General features: G+C 39.2%; 1 protein-coding gene and 1 long non-coding RNA gene across 6 annotated transcripts in view; one reads left to right on the forward strand and one right to left on the reverse strand.

Moving 5' to 3' along the window:
- Positions 1-3,014: 3,014 nt before the first annotated feature.
- LOC122549863 overlaps positions 3,015-27,574 on the forward strand; it is a 52,770-nt gene continuing 28,210 nt past the window's right edge. The window contains exons 1-4 of one of the 2 annotated variants that reach the window (XR_006311685.1): positions 3,015-3,763; positions 19,505-19,640; positions 21,652-21,878; positions 24,438-24,490. This is a non-coding gene — a long non-coding RNA (uncharacterized LOC122549863). Of the gene's footprint in view, positions 3,764-19,504; positions 19,641-21,651; positions 21,879-24,437; positions 24,491-27,574 lie in introns of those variants that run through there. The other variant, XR_006311686.1, reaches the window with a different exon arrangement.
- Positions 7,108-27,574, reverse strand: part of LOC122549862 — a 55,252-nt gene continuing 34,785 nt past the window's right edge. For 3 of the 4 annotated variants that reach the window (XM_043690018.1, XM_043690021.1, XM_043690019.1), the window contains 9 exons: positions 25,612-25,707; positions 25,370-25,480; positions 20,445-20,574; positions 19,972-20,032; positions 14,219-14,284; positions 13,171-13,278; positions 12,020-12,206; positions 10,553-10,786; positions 7,108-7,566 (listed from right to left, as the gene is read on the reverse strand). In XM_043690018.1, coding sequence (XP_043545953.1) covers positions 7,499-7,566; positions 10,553-10,786; positions 12,020-12,206; positions 13,171-13,278; positions 14,219-14,284; positions 19,972-20,032; positions 20,445-20,574; positions 25,370-25,480; positions 25,612-25,707 — 1,061 coding nt within the window. In that variant the 3' untranslated portion in view covers positions 7,108-7,498. The remainder of the gene's footprint in view (positions 7,567-10,552; positions 10,787-12,019; positions 12,207-13,170; positions 13,279-14,218; positions 14,285-19,971; positions 20,033-20,444; positions 20,575-25,369; positions 25,481-25,611; positions 25,708-27,574) is intronic. The other variant, XM_043690022.1, reaches the window with a different exon arrangement.

A 27,574-nucleotide genomic window follows, 5' to 3' on the forward strand; every position in this document is an offset into this window, starting at 1 on the left:
CTTCTATGTTGCCCAGTTGTTGAAAATAACTGATGCAAGATACCCTTTACTGAGATATATCATCGATAGTCACAGGTGAGGTGCCAGAAGACTGGAGGTTGGCTAACATGGTGCCACTATTTAAGAAAGGTGGTAAGGACAAGCCAGGGAACTATAGACCAGGAAGCCTGACATCGTTGGTGGGTGAATTGTTAAAGGGAATCCTGAGGGATAGGATTTACATGTATTTTGGGAAGGCAAGGACTGATTGAGGATGGTCAACATGGCTTTATGGGAAATCATGTCTCATGAACATGATTGAGGGTTTTGAAAATTAACGAAGAGGTTTGAGGAAGGCAGAGTGTGATCTACACGGACTTCAGTAAAGTGTTTGACAAGGTACCTCATAGTAGACTGGTTAGCAAGGTTAGATCACATGGAATACAGGGAGAACTAGCCACTTGAATACATAACTGGCTTGAAGGTAGAAGACAAGTGGTGGTGGGGGAGGGTTTCGTCAGACTGGAAGCCTGTGACCAGTGGTGTGCCACAAGGGCCGGTACTGGGTCCACTTCTTTTTCTCATTTATATGAATGATTTGGATGTGAACATAAGTAAGTTTGCCGATAACACCAAAATTGGAGGTGTGGCGGACATCAAAGAAGGTTACCTCAATATAATGGGATCTAGATTAGATGAGTAAATGTGCTGAGGAGTGGCAGATGGAGTTTTAGATGATGCGAGGAGCTGCATTTTACAAAAGCAAATGAGGGCAGGACTTATACACTTAATGGTAAAGTCCTGGGGAGTGTTGCTAAACAAAGAGACAGGTTCATAGTTCCTTGAAAGTACAGTCGTAGGAAGATAGGATAGTGAAGGCAGTGTTTGGTGTGCTTTCCTTTATTGGTCAGAGCATTGAATATAGGAATTGGGAGATCATGTAGTAGCTGTACAAGGCATTGCTTAAGCTACTTTTGGAATACTGTGTACAATTCTGGTCTCCCTCCTATAGGATGTTGTGAAACTTGAAAGGGTTCAGAAAAGATTTACACAGATGTTGCCTGGTTTGGAGTGTTTGAGCTATAGGGAGAGGCTGAGTAAGCTGGGGCTGTTTTCCCTGGTGCGTCAGAGGCTGAGATTTATAAAATCATGAGGGGCCTGGTTAGGGTAAATAGGCAGGGGTGGGGTAGTCCAGCATAGGTTTAGGGTGAAAGGGGAAAGAGTTAAAAAGGCCATAAGGGGCAACTTTTCACGTGGAGGGTGGTGTGAGAGTGGAATGAGCTGCCAGAGGAAATGGTGGAGGTTGGTACAATTACGACATTGAAAAAGCATCTGGATGTGCATCCAAATAGGAAGGGATTTAGAGGGATATGGGTGACATGCTGGCAAATGGGACTAGATGAATTTAGGATGGCATGGATGAGTTGGACTGAAGGGTCTGATTCCATGCTGTACATCTCTATTACTGTACAGATTAAAGTTAGATTAGATAGATGTTGGAGTATCTTGTAGATTTGAAGAGCAGAATATCCCAGTAAAAGGATTTTAAGTGTTACCTATTGGCAGCAGATGAGGGTCCTCCAGAAAAAAATTACCATTTACATGCCAGGTCATGTAAATTAACTAATAATATGTGACTTTTAAAACAAAACTCTTTCAAATTGTATAGTAATTGCACTTCTTAAATAAGAGACTTCTGCAAAATAGCAAAAGAATTGGTAAATAAGGAGTTTAAAAAACACTAATTGCTATAAGAACATAATAAGTAGGTGCAGGAGGGAACTCGAATTGGAGGAGGTAGGGGAGGTCCTTAATGGATACTTTGCGTCAGTCTTCACTACTGAGAGGGACCTTGGCGTTTCTGAGGACAGTGTGAAACTGACTGATATGCTCGAACAGATTGATGAACTTTTGAAAAACGTAAGGATAGATAAATCCCCTGGGCCAGATGGGATATACTTTCCCCACTTTCCCCATTCCTGAAGAAGGGCTCGTGCCCGAAACATCGATTCTCCTGCTCCTTGGATGCTGTCTGACCTGCTGCACTTTTCCAGCAACACATTTTCAGCCCAGATGGGATATACCCTAGGTTACTACAGGAAGCAAGGGAAGAGATTGCTGCGCCTTTGGCAATGATCTTTGCATCCTCACTGTGCACTGGACTAGTGCCAGATGATTGGAGGCTGGCAAATGTTACGATAATGTCCAAGAAAGGATAATTCTGGGGATTACAGACCAGTGAATCTTGCGTTTGTGGTGGCAAAGTATTGGCGAGGATTCTGAGAGACAGGATTTGTGGTTACTTGGAAAACCATAGTTTGATGAGAGATAGTCAGCATGGCTTTGTGAGGGGTAGGTTATGCCTCACCAGCCTTATTGAATTCTTTGAGGATGTGACAAAACACATTGAAGGTGGATGTGGTGTAAATTATCAAGGCATTTTATAAGGTTTCCCATGGTAGGCTCTTCAGAAAGCAAGGAGGCATGGGATACAGAGAAATCTGGCTCTCTGGATACAGAAGAGGGTGGTAGTAGATGGAAAGTATTCCACCTAGAGCTTGGTGACCAGTGGTGTTCCACCGGAATCTGTTCTGGAACCTCTGCTCTTTTTGATTTTTATAAATGACTTGAATGAGGAAGTGGAAGGCTGGGTTAGTAAGTTTGCCAATGACACGAGGGTCAGTGGATAGTGTGGAGGGCTGTTGTAGATTGCAACGGACATTGACAGGATGCAGAACTGGGCTGATAAGTAGTCGATGAAAAGTGTGAAGTGATTCACTTTGGAAGATCAAATTTGAATGCAGAACACATAGTTAAAGGCAGGATTCTTGACAGTTTGGAGTAACAGGGATTTCGAGATCCATATCCATAGATCCCTTAAAGTTGCCACCCAAGTTGAAGGTATACCGTGTGTTAGCTTTTGTTGGGTAGAGGGATTGAGTTTCGGAGCCATGAGGTCATGTTGCAGCTGTACAGAACTCTGGTGTGGCCACAGTTGTGTTCAGTTCTGGTTGCACTTTATAGGCAAGATGTGGAAGCTTTAGAGAGGGTGCAGAGGAGATTTACTAGAATGCTGCCTGGACTGAAGGTCATGCCTTATGAAGAAAGGTAGAGGGAGCTGGTTTAATGAGGGTTACCACCAATAAGACAAGGGAAGAGATAGCAATGGGGAACCTTTCATGGTAACTCCACCAGTGTGGGAATTGAACCCATACTGCTGGCATTATTCTGCATTGCAAACCAGTTATCCAGCCACCTGACCCCATAGTAGCATAATGCTAATGTAGTAATTGAGAGACCAAGATTAATATTGTCAGTATGTGGCATCAAATCTCCCAATGACAGCTGCTTTGATTATTCATTGAATTTAAATTCCATTTGGAATGTTTTTTTAAAAAAAAAGTTAACTTTCCATTCATTGCCTCTGCTCTCCTTTCACTTCTTGCATTGGATAAGGCTGAAGACAACAGGAACTGATAAGAGGCTTTACAATGAGCTCTTATGTGAGTGGAATTATGCTAAGTCATTCAAGTCTGCCAAGAGCTAAGGTTGCAGGAAATCAGGAACTGCTGTCTCTACTAAATAAGGACAAAACACTTGGGATTGGACACACGCACGGGTAATTCCAAATAAGGTATACTCTTGGCTCAGAGACTGGTGTCTAAAGAAAATCCTTGATTTTCAGCAGGACTTCAAAGATTAAGTACAGGAGGTATCGTACATCAGGTGGTGTGTTGAAGACATCAGGAGGAGTTCCAGCCTGGCCAGCTGCCACCTCTCCTAGGTAATAATGATTAGGGTTAGTTACAGAAACAAAAGTAATAAAAGACAGTAATTGAGCTATGTCAGTAGTTTAAAACATGTGTTATTTGTTTAAGTACATAGTAAATTGAGTTTTATGGAGTTGGAAGTGTGCTGTATAGGGTTAGTTACAGAAACAAAAGTAATAAAAGACAGTAATTGAGCTATGTCTGGTAGTTTAAAACGTGTGTTATTTGTTTAAGTACATAGTAAATTGAGTTTTATGGAGTTGGAAGTGTGCTGTATATTCATCCGTGTTTACTGTTGTGTCATTGAGCCTCCAGTGTCCTTTTAGTTTTCTTGCATTAGAGGAGGAAATCCAACATCCTTAACCACAATGGTCTACATGTGACAAATGACCCACAATGTATGGTTGACTCTTAAATGCCGTCTCAAGTTACTCAGTTCAAGGGGAATTAGCGCTAGGCAAAAAATTCTGGCCTTACTGTCTATGATTACATCCTATGAAAAAAAAAAGCAGAATAAAGTATGTGCAACATCAGCCACAGGCTCAATCATAGAATTCTTGTATGCAATTAGCATGGCACTACTGTACTGCTTCTCTTGAACTGAAGGAGAAAGAAAACCAAGCACGATGAATTTAAATCAAACCACACCTTATTTTGGTGGTGCTGAACAGCACTGATTAGTTCTTGGACATCACATCACTCAATGTAAACATTAACTAACATCAAAGAACCAATTATAACATGATGCTGAGATTTTGTTTTGAATAATAAGATATTATCAGGATCAAATTTTAGGTAGGGCCAGGAACTTTTTAAAAAGTGATAAAGAAGATTAAGGCAATGGTGGATGTTGTCGAAATGAACTTCAGCAAGATGTTTGCCAAGGTTTTGTACAGTAGACTAGTTAGATGGAAGTGAAGCTGGAGATCAAAGTCAAAAAATGTGGTGCTGGAAAAGCACAGCAGGTCAGGCAGCATCTGAGAAGCAGGAGAATTAATGTTTTGGGCAATGACCTCTTCGTCAGCAATGTGAGCTTATGCCTGAAACATAGATTCTCCTGCTACTCTGATACTGCCTCATCTGCTGTACTGTTCCACACTTTGGTGGTAGACTGGTTAGCATAGTTAGCTCACTTGGAATCCAGGGAGAGTTAGCCATTTGGATACAAGATTGGCATGAAGGCAAGAGACAGGTTGGAGGACGGTTGCTTTTTGGACTGGAGGCCTGTGACCAGTGGTGTGCCACAAGGATCGGTTCTAGGTCAACTGCTTTTTGCTATTTATATAAATGATTTGGATACAGCACAAATGGTTAGTAAGTTTTCAGATGACTCCAAAATGGTGGTGGAGTTGTCAGCCAAGGTTACTTCAGAGTATAGTAGGACCTTGATCAGATGGTGTGGTACTTTGAGTTCAATTCAGATAAACAGGAGGTGTTGCATTTTGGTAAGACAAATCAGGACAGGACTTGTACACTTAATGTTCGGGTCTTGTACACTTAATGTTCGGGTCTTGGGGAGTGTTGCTGAACAAAGAGACCTTGGGGTGCAGAGTCACAGGTAGACATGATAGTGAAAATGTGTTTGGTACATTTGCCTTTATTGGTCAGAGCATGGAGTATAGGAAGTGGGATGGCATGTGGCTGCTGTACAAGATGTTGGTTTGGCCACTTCCAGAATATTGTATTCAATTCTGGCACCCTCTTATAGGAAGGATGTCGCCAGGGTTGGAGGTTTTGAACTACAGGGAGAGGCTGAAATAGGCTGGGGCTATTTTCCCTGGAGCATCAGAGGCTGAGGTGAGACCTTGTTCAGGTTTATAAAGTCAGCAGCATGCATGGGGTGAATAGCCAAGATCTGTCTTTCCCCAGGGTTGGGGAGTCCAAAACTGGAGGGTGTAGGTTTACGGTGAAAGGGAAAGATATAAAATGAGTCTAAGGCTCAACCTCTTCACGTAGAGGGTGGTGAGTGTATGGAATTAGCTATCACGGGAAGTAGTAAAGGCTGGTACAATTTATAGCATTTAAAAGGCATGTAGATGGGTATAGTAATAGAAAGAGTTTAGAGAGAGCCAAGCTAAATGTCATAATGAGACTAGATAAATTTAGGACATCTGGTTGTTGTTGGCGAGTTGGACTGAAGCATCTGTTTCCATGCTGTGCAACTCCATAACTCAGTCATATTGGACTCAAAATTAACTCTCTTTCTCAAAGATGCAGCTAGACTTTGAGTTTCTCCAACAACCTGGACTACTTTGCTTTTACACTAAATTTAGGTCTCTATGGACTGGTACTGTAGTGTAACGATTGATGATAAGCACCTGGAAAGATGATCTGGAGAGGAGTTCAAATCTGGAAGATTGAAGTTTAAATAAATTTGTATTACAATTGACGATGCAGAATCTTCTGTCATAAAAACCAAGTTGGTTTTCACATAACCTGTCAGGAGGGAAATCGATGGCATTTATGTGACTGAGGTTTGAGGTATCTTCGAAGAACTGTTGTGACTTTTAACTACTGCCTTAATTGGCCTCGCTTTGAGTCAAAACTCTGCTGGGGTTCAAGAAGGTGTCTGAATACTAACTTCTCAATACATGTTGACCTTGCTAATGATGTCACATCCATTAACTAATTCAAAAAATCACTGATCCACATTCAGATATTGAAATCAAGATGTCTGCTTATTAGTACATTACTGTGCCAGGCCAAGTTTGAAATGAACCCCAGGAGTATTATATATAAACAAGCTGCTAACAATTAACCTGCTGGATTATGGAAATCCCCTTCTTTCCATTTCACCATCCTGTTCTGAAATTGGCAACACCAATTCAAATTCATACAGGAGGTGTATAATGCTTTATTTTTGACATAGTGCAGTGCATTTGTTAAGCACAGGACGTTAAACAATGCAGGAGATCAAAAAATAATTCAACTGTAAAGCAACTGTTTTTGTGTTGTTACAGAACAATTTCTGACCTTAATTTAGTTCTCAAACCTGTTTAGAAAACTAAACAAAAAATACATTTTATTGTACTTTACTGAAGACTAGTCACAAAGTTTTTTAATGCCAGTATTTGATGTTTGAAATCATGAATTCATCTACAAGGAATATAGTAAAAACCCATAAAATTAATGAGAACTTAATTTGTAGCCTTGATCTTTTAGTTAAGATTAGGAAGCCCTACATACATCTAATTAATTCTCCTCAGTAATTTTCAGGATCTCAATTTATAAATTAAATCCAAGAACACAACAATGTTAATATTTTTCAACTCTGAAGTTTTGATGAGTTACTGCAATATGATGAGTACACCAAGATTTAACATGTGACTGAATCCAGGCAAAAAGGTAAGTCACTATATTTCACCATGGACAACAGTATTTATTACAAATGGAATCAAAGCTGCAAGGTTTCATTGAACAGTCTATACCATATATAGAATATGTTAAACAAAAAATACTTGAGAAACATCCATCAACCTTAAGAAAAATGCAACAAAACATTTGATATCCCAAAATGTTTCACCACCCCCAAAAGATATGAAAAAAGTTTATTTCATACAAGCTAGTCTGGTTTTTTTAAAAACTGAATTTAATGAAGAATTTCAAAGTTTTACCAGTGGTCATCTTCTAAGATAATAATCTGAATAAAGCTTAAAGTCTCACAAGAAGCAAAAAAGTGTAATTTTTATTACAGTCCTCCTGATGTTCTCATGTAAATACCAACTCCACTTATTCAGGTGGTGCTGGTCTTAAGTCTGCATATTCTTCAGCACACCAGCCTCTATCAGGACATTAACCAAGACAGAGACCTTTACACCTAGAAACAAAGAAAATTACCATGAAGTGAAAAAATACAAATTATTCTAAACTAAGTGCAGAGCAATTTAAAACATATGTACCAAAGATCAAACCATGATGTTGCAGGGTATGGAAGGTTTGAGTTATAAAGACTGGATAGGCTGGGACATTTTTCACTGGAGCATAGGAGGTTTAAAGGCAATCTTATAGAAGTTAATAAAATAATGAGTATAGATAATGGTAGTTGTCTTTTCCCTAGGATGTTGGATTTCAAAACTAGAAGGCACATTTTTAAGGTGAGAGGAGAAAGATTTTTAAAAAGACGAGGCAATTTTTTTTGACAGGGTGTTTTGTGTATGAAACGAACTTCCTGAGGAAGTGGTGGATGCGGGTACAATTATAATGTTTAAAAAAATTTGGATAAGGTTTGGAGGGATATGGGCTAGGAGTATTTAAATGGGACTAATTAGTTTGGGATTACGTTCGCCATGGACTGGTTGATCTGAAGGGTCTATTTCCTTGCTGTATGACTAATCTTTTCTATTCTGAGTCAGTGTGAGGAAAGTCAGCCCCAAGAGGATTGGATGGTACAAAACCTTAAACCCTTTTTGTAAAAAAAAAAAAGAGGAATAGCCAAGGTATGTAAGAACAGAAGACCAAATGGGCTGACAAGCCTGTTCTGCTATCATTTCAAATAGTAAGGCCCAAGGTTAGCCCTACGCCCCAGTTTGTCCATCTCAGCCATAAATATATTCCATGAGAATAAGTAGGAACAGGAATATCACCATTTAGCTCAAAACTGGCCCAGGCCACAACTCTTGCACCAGGTCCTCTAGTCCCCTATCTACTTTCTCTTCACATACCTTCAGTCCAAATATTCACTACTCTGTAGAAGAAATTCCTTGGCACCTCAGTTTCAGAAGTATGCGTGTCCTTTTATTCTGTTACCAGATCCCCAGTTTGAGGTTTTCCCACTAATGGAAACATCTTCACAACTTTTACCCTGTTATTCCCCCTCAGAAGAATGAGGGGTTATCTTACTGAAATAAACTAAGTCGGTTTAGCTGTTCTTGATAATACCTTCATCCCAGGAATCAGCCTAGTGAAGTGAATCTCTTTTTGACCTGCCTTCTATACCAGTATAAAGAGAAGAGAACTTCAGGAGGGTACAGGCAGGCTAAGGAAATGAGCACACATGTTCAGATACACTTCACAATTCTCTGCATTAAGTTATGTACTTTGGAAGAAAAAATGAAACCATATGAACAGAAGCAATATTAAATAGAATAAAGGAAAGGAGAGATCTTTGGCTTTTCATACAGAAATCATTGCTTAAAAAGGTTAGATATTCTTATGCCAGAGACATTCCGTGCTGTTGTGCACAGGGTGTTTGAACCACCGGGAAAATGTGGGCCTCTTATAGTTGATAGTAACTTCAGTTTCAGAGATACAAACATTTTGAGTGATACTCTAGCATTGCTCCACTGTTAATTTTGATGTCGGTCACTGGTCAACAAGCCCATTCCACACCATCATTCCCCTCGATCTTCAAAACTGATTTGACAGTCAAAAAAGAAGTCTCTCCATTATTCTCTATGGATAACTAAATGAAACAATTGATGGTGCAGCAAAGTCAAAGACCTAACTGCAAGGACATAAAAAAAGTGAGGCAGTAATTTTCTTTGCAGTCAGTAGCACTTCCATCGACCAGAACATCTAGTTCATGGAGGAAAAATTAAGGATGACAAGATTTAAGAGAAGATGCAACGGTACTAAAGATGATGAACGTCAGTTATGTGGAGAGGTTACTGAAGTTTGAGTTGCCTTCTTTAGAGCACAATGTTATGGGGGAATTTAATTTTGAGGGTTATTCATAAAATAACTGAAGGAAAGCTACACAAAGTCAACATCACAATTTTATAATATGGAATTCACTGATTGAAAGGAAAGTGCATAATGATTTAATTTGAACTTTCAATATGAAAGTGAATAAATAACCAAATGGTTTATGATGGAAGAGCTGGACAGTGCAATTAACAGAAAGAACATATTCTCTGCCGTGAGATGCAGCCATAGACTCTGGAATGTCTCAATAACATCACTTCTCATTTTTCATTCTTCCGAATTCCAATGAGTGAAAGCTGAAACCTCAAGACAGCTCGCAACCCTCTCAGCAGGTACCTTACAGACACCCCTCCTCTCACCCCACACTTCAGAGTAAGACTTCCCTGTTTTTATATTCTTGTAAGGTAATGTGAATGTTAGACTCTGTTGCAAGTTATGATGTACCTGTACACTAACATTGAGATTCACAAGAGAGCACCCACATCTATCCATTTTTACTAAAAAAAAGTACATTACACTGTATCCACATATTTTTCATCCACTTACTTAAGCTATATTCCTTTGCAAACTTTGTCCTGCTCACAACTTAATTTCCCACTAATGTTCAACAATGTCATTAAATTGTAAATAGTTGCGACTGCAATACTAATCCCTAATCACTAATTCCTGATAAAGGGCTTATGGCCAAAACGATGGCTTTCCTGCTCTTTGGGTGCTGCCTAACCTGCTGTGCTTTTCTCAGCACCACACTTTTTGACACTAATCCCTATGGCATTTAATTAACTCTCTTCACAATCATTTGTGGAAAGTGAAGTAAAATTTTGGGTCACCGGCCAAGATCAATTGTTCTTCCTAATTGCCTGTGTGAAGTTGCTGCTGAGACTCCATTTTGAAACCACATAGTGCAGGTACTGCCACTGATGTTACAGAAGCAGCTCCAGTAGTATGCTAAGCTCCCAATAAGATAACTTCTACAAATCCAAGTTCTAAATGATCAAATAACATGACAAAAATCAAAATACACAATGATAATTATTTGATTATTACAAGAATTAATTTTGCTACATAATGAAATTTAGTACACTTGGATAATGGCACAAAAAATCAAACTTCACTAAACAAATGTAAATTGACAAATTAAGAGGATATGCAATTCTCACCTTTCAGTGCTGGATTAGTTTTTGATAGTTTAGCCAAGGTTTTAGTGGCTCTATTAATATCCATTCCACGGACCGCCTTAAGCAGGTGTGGGGTCAAAATACCACCATGTTTTGATTTTGACAGACTGGTGTGAAATGTTGATGGTTTGAGTGGCCTTCGATTTGATTGAAAACCTGTTTTTTTGAAATTTGCTTTAGATTGCATTGCAACTGCTTTTTTCCAGGCACCACCAACTGTAAAATACAATAAACCAATAAGAGGCACTTAAAGTTGTACAGCAAAGCAGTATTAATATTTTCAAAGTCTAAAGTAGAAATATTTTCATGTACCGTTTTATGGTTTCAAATAGTTTTGCATAGAATTCACAAGTGTCGTGGACAAGAAAAAGAAACTTGGTCAATGAAGTTTATTCCTATTTTACAGTAATTCACTATATATAATCAAAGTATTCGAGCAGTTTAAAAAAATAGTAATGTACTTTGTAGATGTTGAGAGGAAGTCATTTTGGATGGAAAACATTAACTTTGTTTCTCTGCTCACAAACCTGAAATTTTCCCACTGCATTTTGTTTTTATTCCTTTAGAGCAGCTCTTCTTATCTACAAAATCCAACAGTTATGCTAATTTAAAGAAAAATTACTTCTTCAACAAACCAAGTTTCACTTTCATTTACATAACCTGTTGGCATTCAGGTCTACACAACATTAGGTATATGTAAGGCAAATCAACACTTTTACTTAAGTAATTTTGTCCCTTAACATCCTCTTTAGAGTGTACAGCTTGAGATTTTCTTAACTTTTCATCATAACTCAAAGTTTATACTGGAGATTATTCTTCAAATACTGCTGTGTTGTCTTTTCAAATCATGTTTTTTTGCCTGCTGGCTTAAAGTTAGCAGAGTAATTCAGAGTGCATAAGTCCAGCTATTTTGATAATTAGACTAGATTAAGGCCCTTTGGCCCAACAAGTCCAACCGAGCCTCCGAAGAGTAACCCACCCAAATCCATTTCCCTCTGACTAATGCACCTAACACTACAGGCAATTTAGAATGGCCAATTCACCTAAACTGTGCATCTTTGGACTGTGAGAGGAAACCAGAGCAACCAGAGGAAACCCACGCAGACATGGGGAGAATGTGCAGGCTCCACCCAGTCGCCTGAGACTGGACTCGAACCTGGGTTCCTGGTGCTGTGAGGCAACAGTGCTAACCACTGCGCCATTGTGCTGCCACAAAGGTTATGTCCAATATGGTCTTTATTGCCTTGGCCTAACTTTATTCTGTTAAGTTTCACAGCTGATTCATATTTTTGGCCAAAAGGCAAGCTACATTGGTAATGGTCAATTTTACTTTTCATTTATTTCTCCAGTTACATTGCTGATAGAAAGTAGTCAGGAATTCAATCTACATTATATTGCAATGAGGTTTGCTGTAAGTCTTTGAAGATACAAATGTTTTGCTCAATTTACCTTTATATTTAGGTCTAAAGTTAGTTGAGCTACCAGCGTATCTCTGAGTGTTTCCTGGTGCTGGATCTGATAAAGCTGGACGTGACAAAGTTGAATGTGACATGGGAGATTCGTATCTTGAATGTTCATCTGATATACTGGGAAGGTGTCTCAATTCCTCATCCAAGAAAGGCCTTTTGTCTTGATTCTGATGGAAGAAAAGCATGAGAAGTCTACTAGGTGCAATAAAAATGATTAAAGAAAGGAATTGTAAAGGATTTTACATGCATAGTTAGCAAATTAGCTACTTCAGACAAAATCACCCAATTGCTTTAACACATATCGACCATAAACCTAAAAATTGAACATTTTGAATTTTTTCAAAAAAAAAACCTCATGTTTGCAGGAGGCATTCTGGCAGACTGAAATTTACAACATTTTGAAACTTACTTCACCACAAGTAGAAGGGATGGCTCATTTTTTAAAAAATACATTTAACAACAAAACACTTAATACAATGTAATACACAGCAATTAAAACAGGTTGTTATCTGTGTATGAACAAATACATTCATCTCTTATTACTTAAATATATTAACACAAGGTGAACAGAATGCAGGCATGAATGACCATCAATTAATCCTCACAGTAGTGAAGCATAAACTCTCACCAGAGATTTGAATAATTACATTCATTCTATTCACAATACCAGCAATTACTTGATTTAGGTTTGAGACACCTTGATGACCACATTACTTAGGTTGCTGATGCCCCTCAGTCTGTAATTGCACTTTTATTGGCGGGTAGCCATCAGGCTTTGATAATGGACCATCCTGTAGCAGAATTTCATTTCTTCATCCCTAAAAGTTTGTGGTGCTACCCTGTCTCTATTATTCGAAAGAATTAGTCAAATTTTCTGTCATCTCAACTGCTCTTCATTAGCAAACTGTACACCTTTAAGTGTTGTCACCTCACTGCATTTATCTTTCCTTAGTTAAAAACAGAGTCATTCAAGTTAGAGGAAGATTCACAGTCTCTCAATTTAATTCTGCTTGCTCTGGACCAGACCTAGGTCATTTTTTCTGGATTTGGAGAATTAGTGCTAAAGTGTTTCAAACTCAGACCAAAATGACAGAAACAAATAGCGCAATTGAAATCATTTCAAATACTTACTAGTCCAGTCATTGTCTTGAGGCGATATTCCATTAGTCCATCTGTGAGACTCTGTGTAACTTTCAAGGCAAAACTTGCGTCACTATCACTAGTGATTTGAAAATTTTGCTGTAAGACAATACACAAGAAAAGTAACAAAGAGGATTGATGAGGGCAGAGTGGTGGATGTGATCTATATTGACTTCATTAAGGCGTTTGTCAAAGTTCATCATGGGAGACTGGTTAGCAAGGTTAGATCTCATTGAATACAGGGAGAACTAGCCATTTGGATATAGAACTGGCTCAAAGTTAGAAGACAGAGGGTACTGGTGGAGGGTTGTTTTTCAAACTGGAGGCCTGTGACCAGAGGAGTGCCACAAGGATCAGTGCTTGGTCCAATTCTTTTCGTCATTTATATAAATGATTTGGATGTGAACATAAGAGGTATAATTAGTCAGTTTGCAGATGACACCAAAATTGGAGGTGTAATGGACAGTGAAGAATGTTACCTCAGATTACAATGAGATTTTGATCAGATGGGCCAATGGGCTGAGGAGTGGCAGATGGAGTTTAATTTAAATAAATGCAAGGTGTTGCATTTTGGGAAAGCAAATCAGAGCAGGACTTATACACTTAATGATAAAGTCCTAGGGAGTGTTGCTGAACAAATAGACCTTGGAGTCCTAGTTCATAGCTCCTTGAAAGTGGAGTCACTGGTGGATAGGAATGTGAAGAAGGCATTTGGTATGCTTTCCTTTATTGGTCAGAGTACCGAGTACAGGAGTTGGGAGGTCATGCTGCAGCAGTACAGGACATTGGTTAGGCCACTGTTGGAACATTGCGTGCAATTCTGGTCTTCCTATCGGAAGGATATTGTAAAACTTAAAAGGGTTCAGACAGTTTTCTATGCAAAGTTTACCTGTTATGAGTATAAAAATCTTCTGCAACATTAGTGGCAGAAACAATTTTAAAAACTAGTGTTGTTTTCCAATTAATATAATTTGGTGTTTTGATTGCTGTGTTTATCGGGTTCTCCACAAATTCTCTACAGTAAAAATTTCAGACTCACCAAATATTCAAAAAAATCCTCGTTTGTATAGGCAAGTTTGGAATCAGATGATCTGTACGGTTCAAACTAAAACTCAACAGAAGTGGGAAAACACAGATATAAGAAACTAACTGCACCAAATACACGATGTATACTTAAAATTAACTTTAGTTGTAAAGATGACTAATAAAACAAATGATGTTATTTTTGCTTATAAATCAGAAATAAACATGTCTACTCATTAATACTGCCACGAGTGGTGAGCCTACAATTTTGAACAGTGAGTGTTCTTACTGTTCCACATGAATGGCAGAATTATTTTGGGATTTTTCTTCCTCAAGAGAACCAATGTTGACAAATCGATAGAAGGTTTAGAGAATTTACAGATGAAGGAAGTGGAACAATTTTCTTTGGAAATACATGTGGGAAAATACATTGCTGGACATAGGGATGTTCATTCTAGTTAAATACACTCCTGGACCTTTCATTACAAGATTCCCACGACAGTCATGTAGGCCTCTGCCAGCATTCCCAATATTTCTATTGATAAAAACTTGGAAGTGCTAACATTCCCATGATTTTGATTATAGATTCCTCACAAATATCCTGGAAATAGATCTTATTTCTTGCAAACTTCAGAACAATCCTGGAGGAATGCCACTCCAAGCTGAAGATGAAAGCAGCCACAACATTACGTTCCTGGGAAATATTATATATTTTACTTTTGCTATCAGGCTCAGAAGACTTCCAGTTTAATGCCAGCATGCGCTGATAGATTACCTGATTTATATTCATTATCCTATTCTACTCTCTTCTGAGGTGGACAAGCAGGAGGCTGGAAGAACACAGCAAACCAGGCAGCATCAGGAGATAGAGAAGTCAACATTTTGGGTGTACCCCTTCTTCAGGACTGGGGGAAGGTGTAAGGGGAACTGCAGATAAAGGGTGGGGGGGAGAAAGAGAGTTTTGGGGAGAGGAGCGGGGTGACGAGGAAGGGAAAGGTGAACACAGAGGGTAGTCCAGGTTGGTTGATGGGAGGAGTGAATCTGGTTGGTGGCAGAAAGGGTCGATCAGAGGAATGGAAGTTGTGGGGGGGATGCTAGAAAGGGAATCAGAGGATGGGAAGAGATGTTATTTGAAATTGGAGAACTCAGTGTTGAGTTCTCTGGGCTGTAAGGCTGCCCAGGCAGAAAATGAAGCGTTGTTCGTCTAATTTGTGGTCTGATTTGCTGTGGCAATAGAGGAGGCCAAGTACGGTCATGTCAGAAAAAGGAGTGGGAAAAAGGAATTAAAATGGGCGGTGACTAGAAGATCAGGTTGGCACCTGTGGGCCTGGCTGAGATGCTCGGCGAAACATATCCTGAGTTTATGTTTGGTCTCACTGATGTACAGAAGACCACATTGGGAGCACTGGATACAATAAACTAGATTGGAGGAGAGGCAGGTGAACCTCGGTCTCACCTGTAGGACTGTTTGGGGCCCTCAAAAGTGCAACGGTAAACATTTTCAGAGGAAAGACAGAATATCCGAAAGTGGTCAGTTAACTAGAGGTAGACAGTGCTCTCAAGATATCTAAACTACCTTTAACATGATTGTTCTTCAATAAGGTATCTCAAACTAATAGCAGGATTACGAAATGGTCTTCTGAATGTAACATTCCCTGTATGTCATGGTGTTGAGGTGTACAGATTAGAAAGTTTTTGCAAGTGATCCCTGATCAATATGTCTGGGAAAATAATAACTGGCTTCAATGTGGAGAGGTTAAGATGGGAATAATCATCGTGCAGATCTGTCATCTATTAATCGGTCATTGGGAAAATGAATCTATTTTAAAGAATACAGAAGAACAGCACATTTAGAAATAATCAAACAGAATCAACTTGGCTACACGATGGTGAAATCATGTATGGAAAATGTATTTTTTTTTAGGCAGCAACAAGCAAATTACATAGATGAAAACCAGTAGATGTCAAAATTTGGATTTTCACAAATCATTTGATAAGATACAACACAAGGCTACTTAAGAGCCACTGGTATTGGTAGCAGTGCATTCGCATTAATAGAGAATTGGCTACCAAGGCAAAAGATTGGGATACTGAGACTTCTTTAGGATGGCAACCTGTAACTAGCAGAGTGCCACAAGAATTGATGCAGGGGAGCACAATTATTTACAATATATAATCATGAACTGTGTTACTCAAGTGAATATTATTGCTAAGTTTGTGGATGACACTGCTTGCAGAGGTATATAGACAAGTTACATGAGCAGGCAAAGTTTGGCCAGCAGAATATAATTTGTGGAAATGGGAAGTGAAACGCTTTGGTGGGAAGAATTGAGATACTGAATATTACTTAAATGGAGAGTCTGCAGAAAGCAGCAGCACAGTGGGATTTAGGACTCCTCACGCATAAATCATAAAAAGTAAACAAACAAACAAACAGGTTCAGTGGGTAATTAGGAAAATATACGGAGTATTGGCCTTCGTTTCAAAGGAGATGGAGTATAAAACAAGGAAGTCTTGCCAAAACTACACAAGGCACTAGTCAGACCGCACTTAGAATATGGAGACGTTTAGTCCCTGAGCTAGGTCAAGATATGCTGGCCTTGGAGACAGTCCAGAGAAGATATTCTTGGTTGATCTGGGCATGGAGGACTTGTCTTATGAGGAGATGTAGGTCTCTTCTCATTTAAGTTTAGTTAAAGAGAGGTGACTTTATTGCAATATGTAAAGATCCTTAGGAGGACTTGACAGGGTAGATATAGAGCTGTTTTGACCTGTGGGACAGTCTAGGAGCAGAGAGCATAAAGAGATGGCCTAGTTAATTCAGTGCTGAGGAGGAGCCTCTTCTGAGGGTTGTGAAACTGTGGAATATGTTACTGCAGAAGACTGTGGAAGTTGGGTCATTAAGTACAGTCAAGGTTGTCAAGGGTTGGAGGAAAAGACAAGAAAGTGGAATTGAAGATTTTCGGAACAATCATGAACTTGTTGAATGGTACAGCAGAGTTGATGGGCTGAATGGCTTATTTCTGATCCTATGTCAAACATCTAATGTAGTTAGAAAACCATAGTCAGGATAATGGGTCTTGGAATAAGTTTACAATTGATGAAAAGTGCAAATTTGTCAAACTCTTATGTCGGTGGTGGGCAAATTATTGGAGAGGATTCTCAGCAACAGAATTTGTGATTATTTGAAAAAACACAGCTTGATTGGAGATAGTCAGCATGACTGAGAGAAGCAGGTCATGCCTCACAAACCTTACTGAATTCTTTGAGGATGTGACAAAACTCACTGATGAAGGTGGACCAGTGCATGTGGTATATACGGATTTTAGCAAGGCGTTTGATAAGGTTCCCCATGGTAGGCTCATTCAGAAAATTAAGAAGCATGGGATACAGGGAAATGTGGCTGTCTAGATACAGAATTGGCTGACCTGTAGAAGACACAGAATGGTAGTGGATGGATGGTAATCAGCGTACAGCTCAATGACCTGTGGTATTCTGCAGGGATCTGTTTTGAGACCTTTGCTCTTTGTGATTTTAATAGATGACTTAGATGAGCAAGTGGCAGGGTGGGTTAGTAAGTTTGCCAATGACACTAAGGTCAGTGGAGTTGTGGATAGTTTGGAAGGCTGTTGTAGGTTGCAACAGGACATTGACAGGATGCAGAACTGGGCTGATAAGTGGCAGATGGAGTTCAATCTGGAAAAGTGTGAAGTGATTCATTTTGGAAGGTCAAATTTGAATGCAGATTAAAAGGCAGGATTCTTATCAGTGTGGAGGAACAGAGGGATCTTGGGGTCCATGTCCATAGATCCCTCAAAGTTGCCACCCAAGTTGATAGGGCTGTTAAGAAGGGCTTTCATTAGAGGGGGGGATTGAGTTTAAGTGCTGCGAGGTTATGCTCTACAGAGCTCTGGTTAGACCACACTTGTGTTCAGTTCTGGTCGCCTCTTTATAGAAAAGATGTGAAAGCTTTAGAGAGGGTGCAGAGGAGATTTACCAGAATGCTGCCTGGACTGGAGGGCTTGTCTTATGAAGCTAGGGCTTTTCTCACTGGAAGAAAGTGAGGACTGCAGATGCTGGAGATCTGAGCTTAAAAATGTGTTGCTGGAAAAGTGCAGCAGGTCAGGCAGCATCAAAGGAACAGGAGAATCGACGTTTCGGGCATAAGCCCTTCTTCAGGATTGAGGAGGGTGTGCCAAGCAGGCTAAGATAAAAGGTAGGGAGGAGGGACTTGGGGGAGGGGCGCTGGGAATATGATAGATGGAAGGAGGTTAAGGTGAGGGTAATAGGCTGGAGAGGGGGTGGGGACTGAGAGGTCGGGAAGAAGATTGCAGGTCAAGGCGGCGGTGCTGAGTCTGAGGGTTGGGACTGAGATAAGGTGGGGGGAGGGGAAATGAGGAAGCTGGAGAAATCTGCATTCTCACTGGAGCAAAGAAGCATGAGTGGTAACTTGGTAAAGGTATACAAGGGCATAGTTAGAGTGGGTAGCCAGATACTTTTTCCCATGGCAGAAATGGCTATCACGAGGGGGTAAAACTTTTAGGTGATTGGAGGAAGGTTTGAGGAGATGTCAGAGGTAGGTTCTTTACACAGAGTGGTGTGCGTGTATGGAATGCACTGCTAGCAATGGTAGTATAGTCAGATACATTAGGGATATTTAAGCGACTCTTGAATAGGCACATGGCCAATAGTCAAATATAGGGTATATAGGTTAGTTTGAATTTAAAGTAGGATAAAAGGTGAACACAACATAGAGGGCTGAAGGCCTGTACTGATCCAAAGTTCTATGTTCTTTAAGAAGTTGGCAAATCTTTTGCTTTAGTTCACTGCACTGCCTATGAAAAGGTAGGCTTGACTTTGGCATTTATGCATGTGGTTACTTATCTTTTAAAGTTGTTTTGTTTGCTCGTGAAAAGAAATACTGCCATTCATTCATTTGCTGCATATATAAGAATAACTTTGTCCTTTTTTAAACATTGTTGTTAGCAATGGGTTGACCATAGACTTTATCCAGATACCTTTAGGAGATGCTTTCAATTTCAGGTGACACATAAAATTAGTTTCTCTCTTTAGGAGCCAAATTTTGAGCATATGGACAGTTCCTTTTCTTCCTTGAAAAACTACTAAGTGCATCATGACCCATTTAACAACATAGGAAATTTGTGCACAAGTATAGGCTGAGTGTTGTCTTTAAAAAACAAGGTCAACAGGTTCCATTTCATTATTCTTCAAACATTGTGAAGTTGCTGCATTTAAAATCTTTTATTTACAAGCTTTATTTTTGTTTTTCACCCCACTCAAGGTGCATAATTTTCTGGGATATGCCACCTAAAAGTGCAAAAATGCTCATGTCAAGTTTCATGGAGATCGAGAAAATCATGTTAACGACGGTTTACAGCCAACTAACCAAAACTCTGTGCTTGGATTCACACACAAAGGTTGGTTACTTTATTCAAGTATTGACAAATTGTCAGTACCTACAGAATCAGATTCAGCATAAGTCACTGCCTTCAAGATTTTGAAGGGGCAAGATTTGGAAAACATTTGGTAACCACAAAGTTTTAACTTGTCAGCATTGATTAAGTAGAGTGTTTACCTGCCCACCAAGGCTTGGAGTGGTCTAAGCGGGAAACTCACCACCTTTTCAACAGCAATAAACACTGGCCAAGCTAGCAATGGCCAAATTTTGGGACTGAAAATAATTAACTATTTTAAACCCACACCTAAAGTAAACTATCAGGCAACTACATACACCATTCAGCAACTTACGTCACTTTGCATCCAACGATCATCAACATCGGATCCTTTGGAGTAATCATTACGATAATTCCTAGGCAAGAAAGAAAAATGTAACTAGCAACCCGAAGTTAAAGACAAAAACTTGATTAAAAAATGAAAAAGACTTTCTGCTTTCAATCTGAACCAACTTTTCAGTATACAGCACAATTGCCGCTGGAAAATTGTTCAATACACCAACTTGTATTCATTAAATATCTTTAACGCTAAGCAAACCTCAAAACATATTTATTTGTGCGTAGAATGCTTATGATCAGCCAGGGATTAATAGATTAAGAGGGTGATCCAAATTATAAAGATGAAAAGAGAAGGGCTGGGAATATAAAAGGGCTTAGGTAGGGCCCTGAATGCTGTCATCGAGAACACAAACAGCTGAGGCATTTAATTTTCCCTCAATAGGGATGCTAGAAGTTTCATTAAGTGATACATCCCAACATTTTGATCACCTCAGTGGTTCGCCTCTCCTGTAATTATCTCCAGAATTTCGCATGTCTTCACTCCAATCCATAAAGTCATCTTCAGATTTTACATGTTTTCTCCAGTCATCATGCAACATCTCTCCAGCTGATCTATAATCTTGAGAAAGCAATACATATTAACTTCAGAGAGGTAGTGTGGTAAATAAAAGGACTCCCAAACATGGAGCAGGGAGATGGCAGCTAAAAAAGATTAAAATTAGATGCTTCTATGCAAACATTTGAGATGCTTTTGACATTAAGATGAAAACTTAGATATTGGCTGAATTAAAACATATTCTCCCTTTGCAGCGTAGACATCAAGTCTTTATTAGGAATGGAGAGTCAAATGCAAAGTCCTTACTTTTAAACAAAGGGATGAAACAAGTTGATTTTAAAATAAATGTATATAACAGAAATGCCAGCCAAAAAGTAGGTAGGATTGCTTAACAATGAAGATGTAATGTGGTCAGGTAGTTTTCATTTAATGTTGCCCCAAATAACAGCTTCATTTGCTTTCTTTTGGGATTGGAGCTTTGAGTTATATTTGCATTTCTGATTTTTCATCATGCAATGTGTGTTATTATGTCACGGTCGAATCATCTGATTGATCTGACATTGGAACTTGATTGGTGTAATGTGACCTGGGAACTTTGTATGTGTTTCTCACTTCCAGTGCTATTTAATTGCTGTATTTTTGGCACAATGACAAGGTTGTAATGTCACTACAAAAGTAATTCAGAGACCCAGGTTACTGCTCTGGGTCATGCGGATTCGAATTCCCCCATGGCAGTTAGTTGAATTTGAATTCATATACAAAAGAATCTGGAATTGAAAGCTATTTTCACAGTGGAGAACCATGAAACAACCAACAGTTGTTATATAAAGAAAACAACTTGGTTCATTTCTGTCCTTAAGAGAGGGATATTGGTCATCCTTACTTGATTTGGCCTACGTAGAACTCTAGACCCACAGCGTGTGTGGTCAAGTCTGAAAAGCCTACTGAAAATTCCACTCAAATTAAGAGTCAGCAACAAATTTTGTTCTTGTCAGTGACATTCACATTCAGTTAAAAAGTGAATGACCATAAGGTTCTAACACGTTCAAAGCCATTACATAAATTATCTATGTTACAAAGTAAACAGCTACAAATACAGTTGCATTTGGATAATGAGGTGAAACTAAACTCTGTCAACAGGCCAAATGGAGACTGAAGAACTACGCCACATTTCCCAGGTCTGTCAGTCTGTCAATTTTGGTACCACAAGCCACAGAAGAAACAGCAAGATAAATCAGAAAGCTGCATAAATAGTCAAAGAAACCAGAATATTAACTTATACTGAAACAATGAAGTTTTAAAAAAAAGTCCCCTGCCTTCAAAATTTTAGTGGAGCCTAGGAGAGGACAAGAAAGAGAGACATTGAAGTATGTGAATCTATAGTTTTCAGTTTACATTCATTAATGCATTTTTGCAGTTATTTCAGCTTGGATTGCATAATGTTGCACCATATGACAAATTAATATATTGGTTTTCATATTAAGATGATGTCTGAAGGAACTCAACACTGGCTTTAAACATCTATTCCAATGCAAACACTGGATTCACACAGAAGTACTTCAGTTAAACTAATGTTTTCAGGAATGGAGCCAAACATCAAAACAAGGCTACTACTTGCACTCGAGTTACATCAAGTTTACAACACAGAATCAGGCCATTCAGACCAACAAGTCCGAGATGGCATTCATGCTCCTGGGCCTCCTCACATCTCCCTTCAACTAACCCCAATTCGCATCCCATTATCCGTTCATATATTCTAATGGTGTTTGCTGTAAATTCTCCTTTTGGGTTACTACATTCATGTCACATATTGGATGAAAAAAACGTATCTCCCAAATACCTTATTCAATTTATTATTATCTACCTATATTTTTAAGACACTTAGTTTCACCAGACTTACTTATTCATATCTTGACTTTTTTTTCCTCCTCCCTTGTTCAGTCTTTCCAGCTCACATTCTTGATTCTTTTGAAGCTTCATGTCATTTCCATGATTTCCAGTTTTCTGGCCCCAGCCAACTCCTCTTAACGGGATATACAATCCCTCTAAACATTAGGATGGTCTGCAGGCCTTCTGTTTCTTCCTTGTACAAGCCACTTTTCAATCTCCACCCATTCCTTCACATGGCCGTGTTTGTTTACACTTTGAACAACCTCTCCATTAACACAATTAATTTTCTCCAAGTCAAAAGTATGGGCATGGCCAGCTTCATATGTCTATTTGCAGGTAATGTGGAACATTCCTTGTTCCAGTCTTACTCAGGCCACAGCCACAATTCTTTCTCTATATACACATCTTCATTGCTGCTTCTTGCTCTTGTCAAGAATTTGAAAAATTAGTCAGTTTTGCTTCCAATTTCCATCCATCTCTCACTTTCACTTGGTCCACTGGACTCTTCCCTTCTCTTCCTTGACTTCAGGGTTATTATTTTTGAAGACTGTCAATATAAATTATAAATTCACAGTGACCTCGACTATGTCTCCACACACTCTGTTGCCTGCAAGTGTTCCATTCAATCTTATTCTCCCAGTTTCTCCAGCTTTGTTACATGTGTTCCGATGATGCCACTTTGGGCTGCTTTTCCTCAACCAAGGATCCCCCTCCACTTATTTGAGATGGCCCGCAGCCATGTTCAACCCATCAGAGAGGTCTCATGGAAGCATTAAATTCTAATAGGACTAGACAGGGCAAATATATGAAGGATATTCCTGATGGTCAGAGAGTCTAGAGCCTGGAGTCACTGTCTAAGGAGAGGGGAGGCCATTTAGGACTAAAAGGGGGAGAAATGTCTTCACCCAGTGAATGGTGACCCTTGCTATTCATCTGATCTGCATCCCTCATGATTTTATAAATCTCTACAAAACCTCAACCTCCTCAAAATGGCTAACTCCAGCATCTATTTTCTGTGTTCATGCTTTCCCCCTTTCCCAGACAATGAATAAGATTCCCCTTGTCCTTACTTTCCATCCCACTTATCTCCACCCTCCTAGGATCCCTCTGCTGTTTCTGCCACCACTACACACATATGCTTCTCTGCTCCACTGTCAGCATTTTAGAACATAGAGCAGTACAGCACAGTACAAGCCTTTTGGCCCTCGATGTTGTGCTGACCTTTTATCCTACTCTAAGATCAGACTAACCTCCATACCTTCATTTTACTATCATCCATGTATCTATCCAATAGCCGCTTAATTGTTCCTAATGTATCTGACTCAAGGAAAGATAAGCTGGTTTTCTTAGAGTTATTACAGCAGACTATTTACTCCGCTCAGCTCATGCTTAGGTGCTTCTCACTGAAATGTAGGCTTTGGGAACCATTAGATCGGAGACAAAAATTATTGCATGCCAGTTAGGACAGAAGACTCTGGCAAGTGGGTGAAAAGGTCTGGGGGAAAAAAGAAAGGATTGGGGTAGGCCTTGATCAGTCGCCAGGCCCATGTACTATAGATGATGACTCCATCATCCTTCTTATGGCCCACTCACACTTGACTGATAACCATGAACTGGAAAACATTACTGTGCTTTAACAAGGTCTGAACAAGCATTCTAAGGCTTCCTTCCATCTGACTTCAAATAAAAGACAGCGAATGCAGACTACTCATGCTCAATGCACTTGTTTATCTATTGCATCTGATTCTCCACATAAGTGATTACACAGATAAACTGTTACTGTTCCCAAATCTCTTGGCTGTAGATTGTTGCATCTTCATTGACATTCTACTCAATGGAACTTTTTTTTTAAGATTTAAAAAAAAGATTAGATTACTTCTCCACTTGTGCACTGTGGCTTTAATAACTCACTATGTTTACTTCGCTAGCACTTTCTCTGTTGAGCAGAACAAGAGTTACATTATCATGGAAGCATTTACTCAAGTTACCAAACTACTTCATATCTGAATTACATTTCTGTATTCCCTACCCAACAGATCATCTTACTATCTAAGAGGAGCCAAGGCAAGTTAAATAAAATCTTGCCAGTGCAAAAAGCAACCCTTTCAAGAACCAATGAAAAAGATTGCAGGAGTACAGTGTTTTACGTATCAGATATAGCCAGACTTGTGTGGATTCTGGAACAACCAAGATTATGATTCAAAACAGAATAATAAAACCAGATGGCACACCTTCATTGCTACTTTGAAAGAATTGGTTACAAGATATTTGCCGTCTATTTTTCCCATTCATTTGGAGGTTAAAAACATACCAGGGGCCATTCAAACAGATGTTTGAAAATTTCTAACATTGGCCTGCAAAGTCTGAGAGTTTAAAGGGAAAAAAAATAATTTTCATTCACATACCAAAAGCATACGTGTTCCAGTAAGGTTGACAAAAGAAAATGAAGAGTACTTGAACATACTGTGTTTCCCTTTCCTAGTCTGGAGACAGCAGTGCATTCTACTACCACTTTAAGCCAGTATGACAGAGTTTTGATCTTTTACATTTAGCCAGTGATAAACAAGGACCTGTTTAAAAAAATGTGTTCATGGCAAATGGATGTCATTGGCTAGAGCAGCATTTGTTGTGCACCCCGAATTACTCCTTAATCTGAATTATTTGGAAGGGTCATTTCAGAGGGCAATTGATAATCAACTGGGTCTGGAGTTACATGTAGACCAGGCCAGGTGAGGGTGGTAGATTCCCTTCCCTCAGGGCATTAATGAGCTAAGCGGGTTTTACAATATTCAACAATGGTTACCTGGTCAGCATTAGGCTAGCTTTAAATTCCAGATTTTTACGGCCTTCGAATTTCAGCATTTGCCACGGTGGGGTTTGAACCCATATTCCGAAAGCACTAGCCTTGGTTTTTGGATTAGAGCACAGTAACAACATCACCACGTCACCATCTATCTCTTATTCCTACCGTGACAAGGAGGCATTCTTGATTCATAAGAACTAGAATTTCCCATGTTATCAGGCTGACCAAAACTACTTCTAAAATTCTCGTGTCTTGAATATTTATCTGACTGTCCATCTGAAAAACCAAAAGAATATAAATTATGTCAAATAAAATTTCAAATAAGTTATTTATTCAGTTACTTAAAAATAAGTCATCAGGGGTTTCTTTACCAAGTTTGTGCACGTAAACCAAGTTAGCTCCCTTACCTTGCGATCGTATCCATCTTGGGTCATAGACGCTGGGACTTTCCAAATTAAAATGATTAAAACTACTTCCAAAGTTGTCATGTTGTGACTGGCCATCTGAATCAGCAAAAACAGAACTTTGAAAGTATAAAGCAGTCTACCAAGCCACATTAATTAGGTGCTGCTGAGTGGAAACCTTCCTGCATGCTTTGAAAATAATTACCCACCCTACACTGTAATCATGCTATTCTTGATTTGTAGAAAATAAAATTTGCAGCACTCATACTCTAACGAAAGCTACTCCTGAAGTTTTCATAACACAAAGCTTTGACCATTCTAAATACTAAAAGTAAAATGGTTTTGAATGTGCAAATTCATGGCAAATATGAATTATATCTAATTTCCACATACTCTAATGATGTAAACTAGTGAATATCAAGGATCTACTGTAACAAATATGGAATGCCACCAAAGTATGGTAGGTTTTCCCTTACAGCTCATGTTTAAAACTTAATTCAGGATAGCATTGGCACTTGTTGTCCATCCTCCAACTGAGAGGCTTTTGAAAGTACTTCAGAGGGCAGCTAAGAGTTAACCATATTGTTATGGGTTTGGAGTCATAGGTGGGTCAGATTGAGCAAGAACGGCAGATTTCCTTCCTGAAAGGTATAACAGAACCTGTTGGGTTTTTATGCTATTTGATCGTTATATGGAGCTTGATTTCCTGCCTCCAATTCAGTTACCTTCAGGTGAGAATTCCACTGCAGAATTTAAGAATTCTTCCCATGCAAGACATTGTCATTCAGTACATGAAATCTGCACAGACTCACAGCAAACAGTTCACTTAATGCCATTCTTCCAGCTTCTCACTGCAACCCTGCACATTCTCTTTTTGGATAATAGTCTAATTCCCTTTTTGAATGCTTCAATTGAATCTGCGTCCACTATAGACCATAGCCACTCAGTGCGTGAAAAGAAGTTGCTCATCCCTGAAACCATTCCCAATGACCCTCCTTCTATAGCAAGGTTGGATATGGAGACATTTACTGCCAATTCCACGATGTTGAGAATCATTTGAGATTCATCAAATACTGAAGCAGTACATATTCAAATAGCGCAAGACCTGGGCTGATAAGTAGTAAGTAACAATTGCACCACACAAGAGCCAGGCAATAACCATCTCCAAGAAAGAGCCTAACTGCTACCCATCATTTTGCAGGAATTCATCAATGCTGAATTCTCCAAATATAAATATCCTAACTTCTGTTGCAGAGTTCCAAAGTTATTTCTCTTTATTAGTCATTAAAAAGGATGTTAAGTAATTTTAAAACAGTCCTATTTATCTCTGGAAATACCTAGAACATTTTTTCCATGTTCGCCTTGTCAAAGCTGTTCAGGATCAAATTGCCGCTCACTCAAAGTTCCGGTGGAAACAGACATAGTCTATTCAAGCTTTCCTCATAAGAAAACCCCATCATTCTAGGCATCAAATGAGTACATTTCCTCTGAGACACACTGGAAATAGACCCTTCAGTTCAAAACGTCTATGCCAACCATGTTCCCAAACTGAACATTTGCCTGCGTTTGGCCCACATCCCTCCAAATTTTTCCTATTCATGGACTTATCCAGATGTCCTTTAAATGTTATAACTGTATCTGCATCCACCACTTCCTCTGACAGTTTATTCCACACATGAACCACAGTATTAAAAAAAGTTACCCCTCATGTCCTTTGTAAATTCTTCTCCTCTCGCCTTAAAAATATGCCCGCTAGTTTTGAACTCCCTACCCTATGGCAAAGACCTTTGCTATTTACCTTATCTATGCTCTTCATGAGTTTAAGCCTCTATAAAGGTTAATCCTCAACCTCCTATACTCCAGGGAAAAAAGTCCCAGCCTATCCTTATAACTCAAACCCTCCATTCCCAGCAACATCGTGGCAATTCTTTTCTGAACCCTCTCTAATTTAATAATATCCTTCTTA

This window comes from Chiloscyllium plagiosum, chromosome 5 (genome assembly GCF_004010195.1).
Source record: "Chiloscyllium plagiosum isolate BGI_BamShark_2017 chromosome 5, ASM401019v2, whole genome shotgun sequence".
NCBI classification, from domain to species: Eukaryota; Metazoa; Chordata; class Chondrichthyes; order Orectolobiformes; family Hemiscylliidae; genus Chiloscyllium; species Chiloscyllium plagiosum.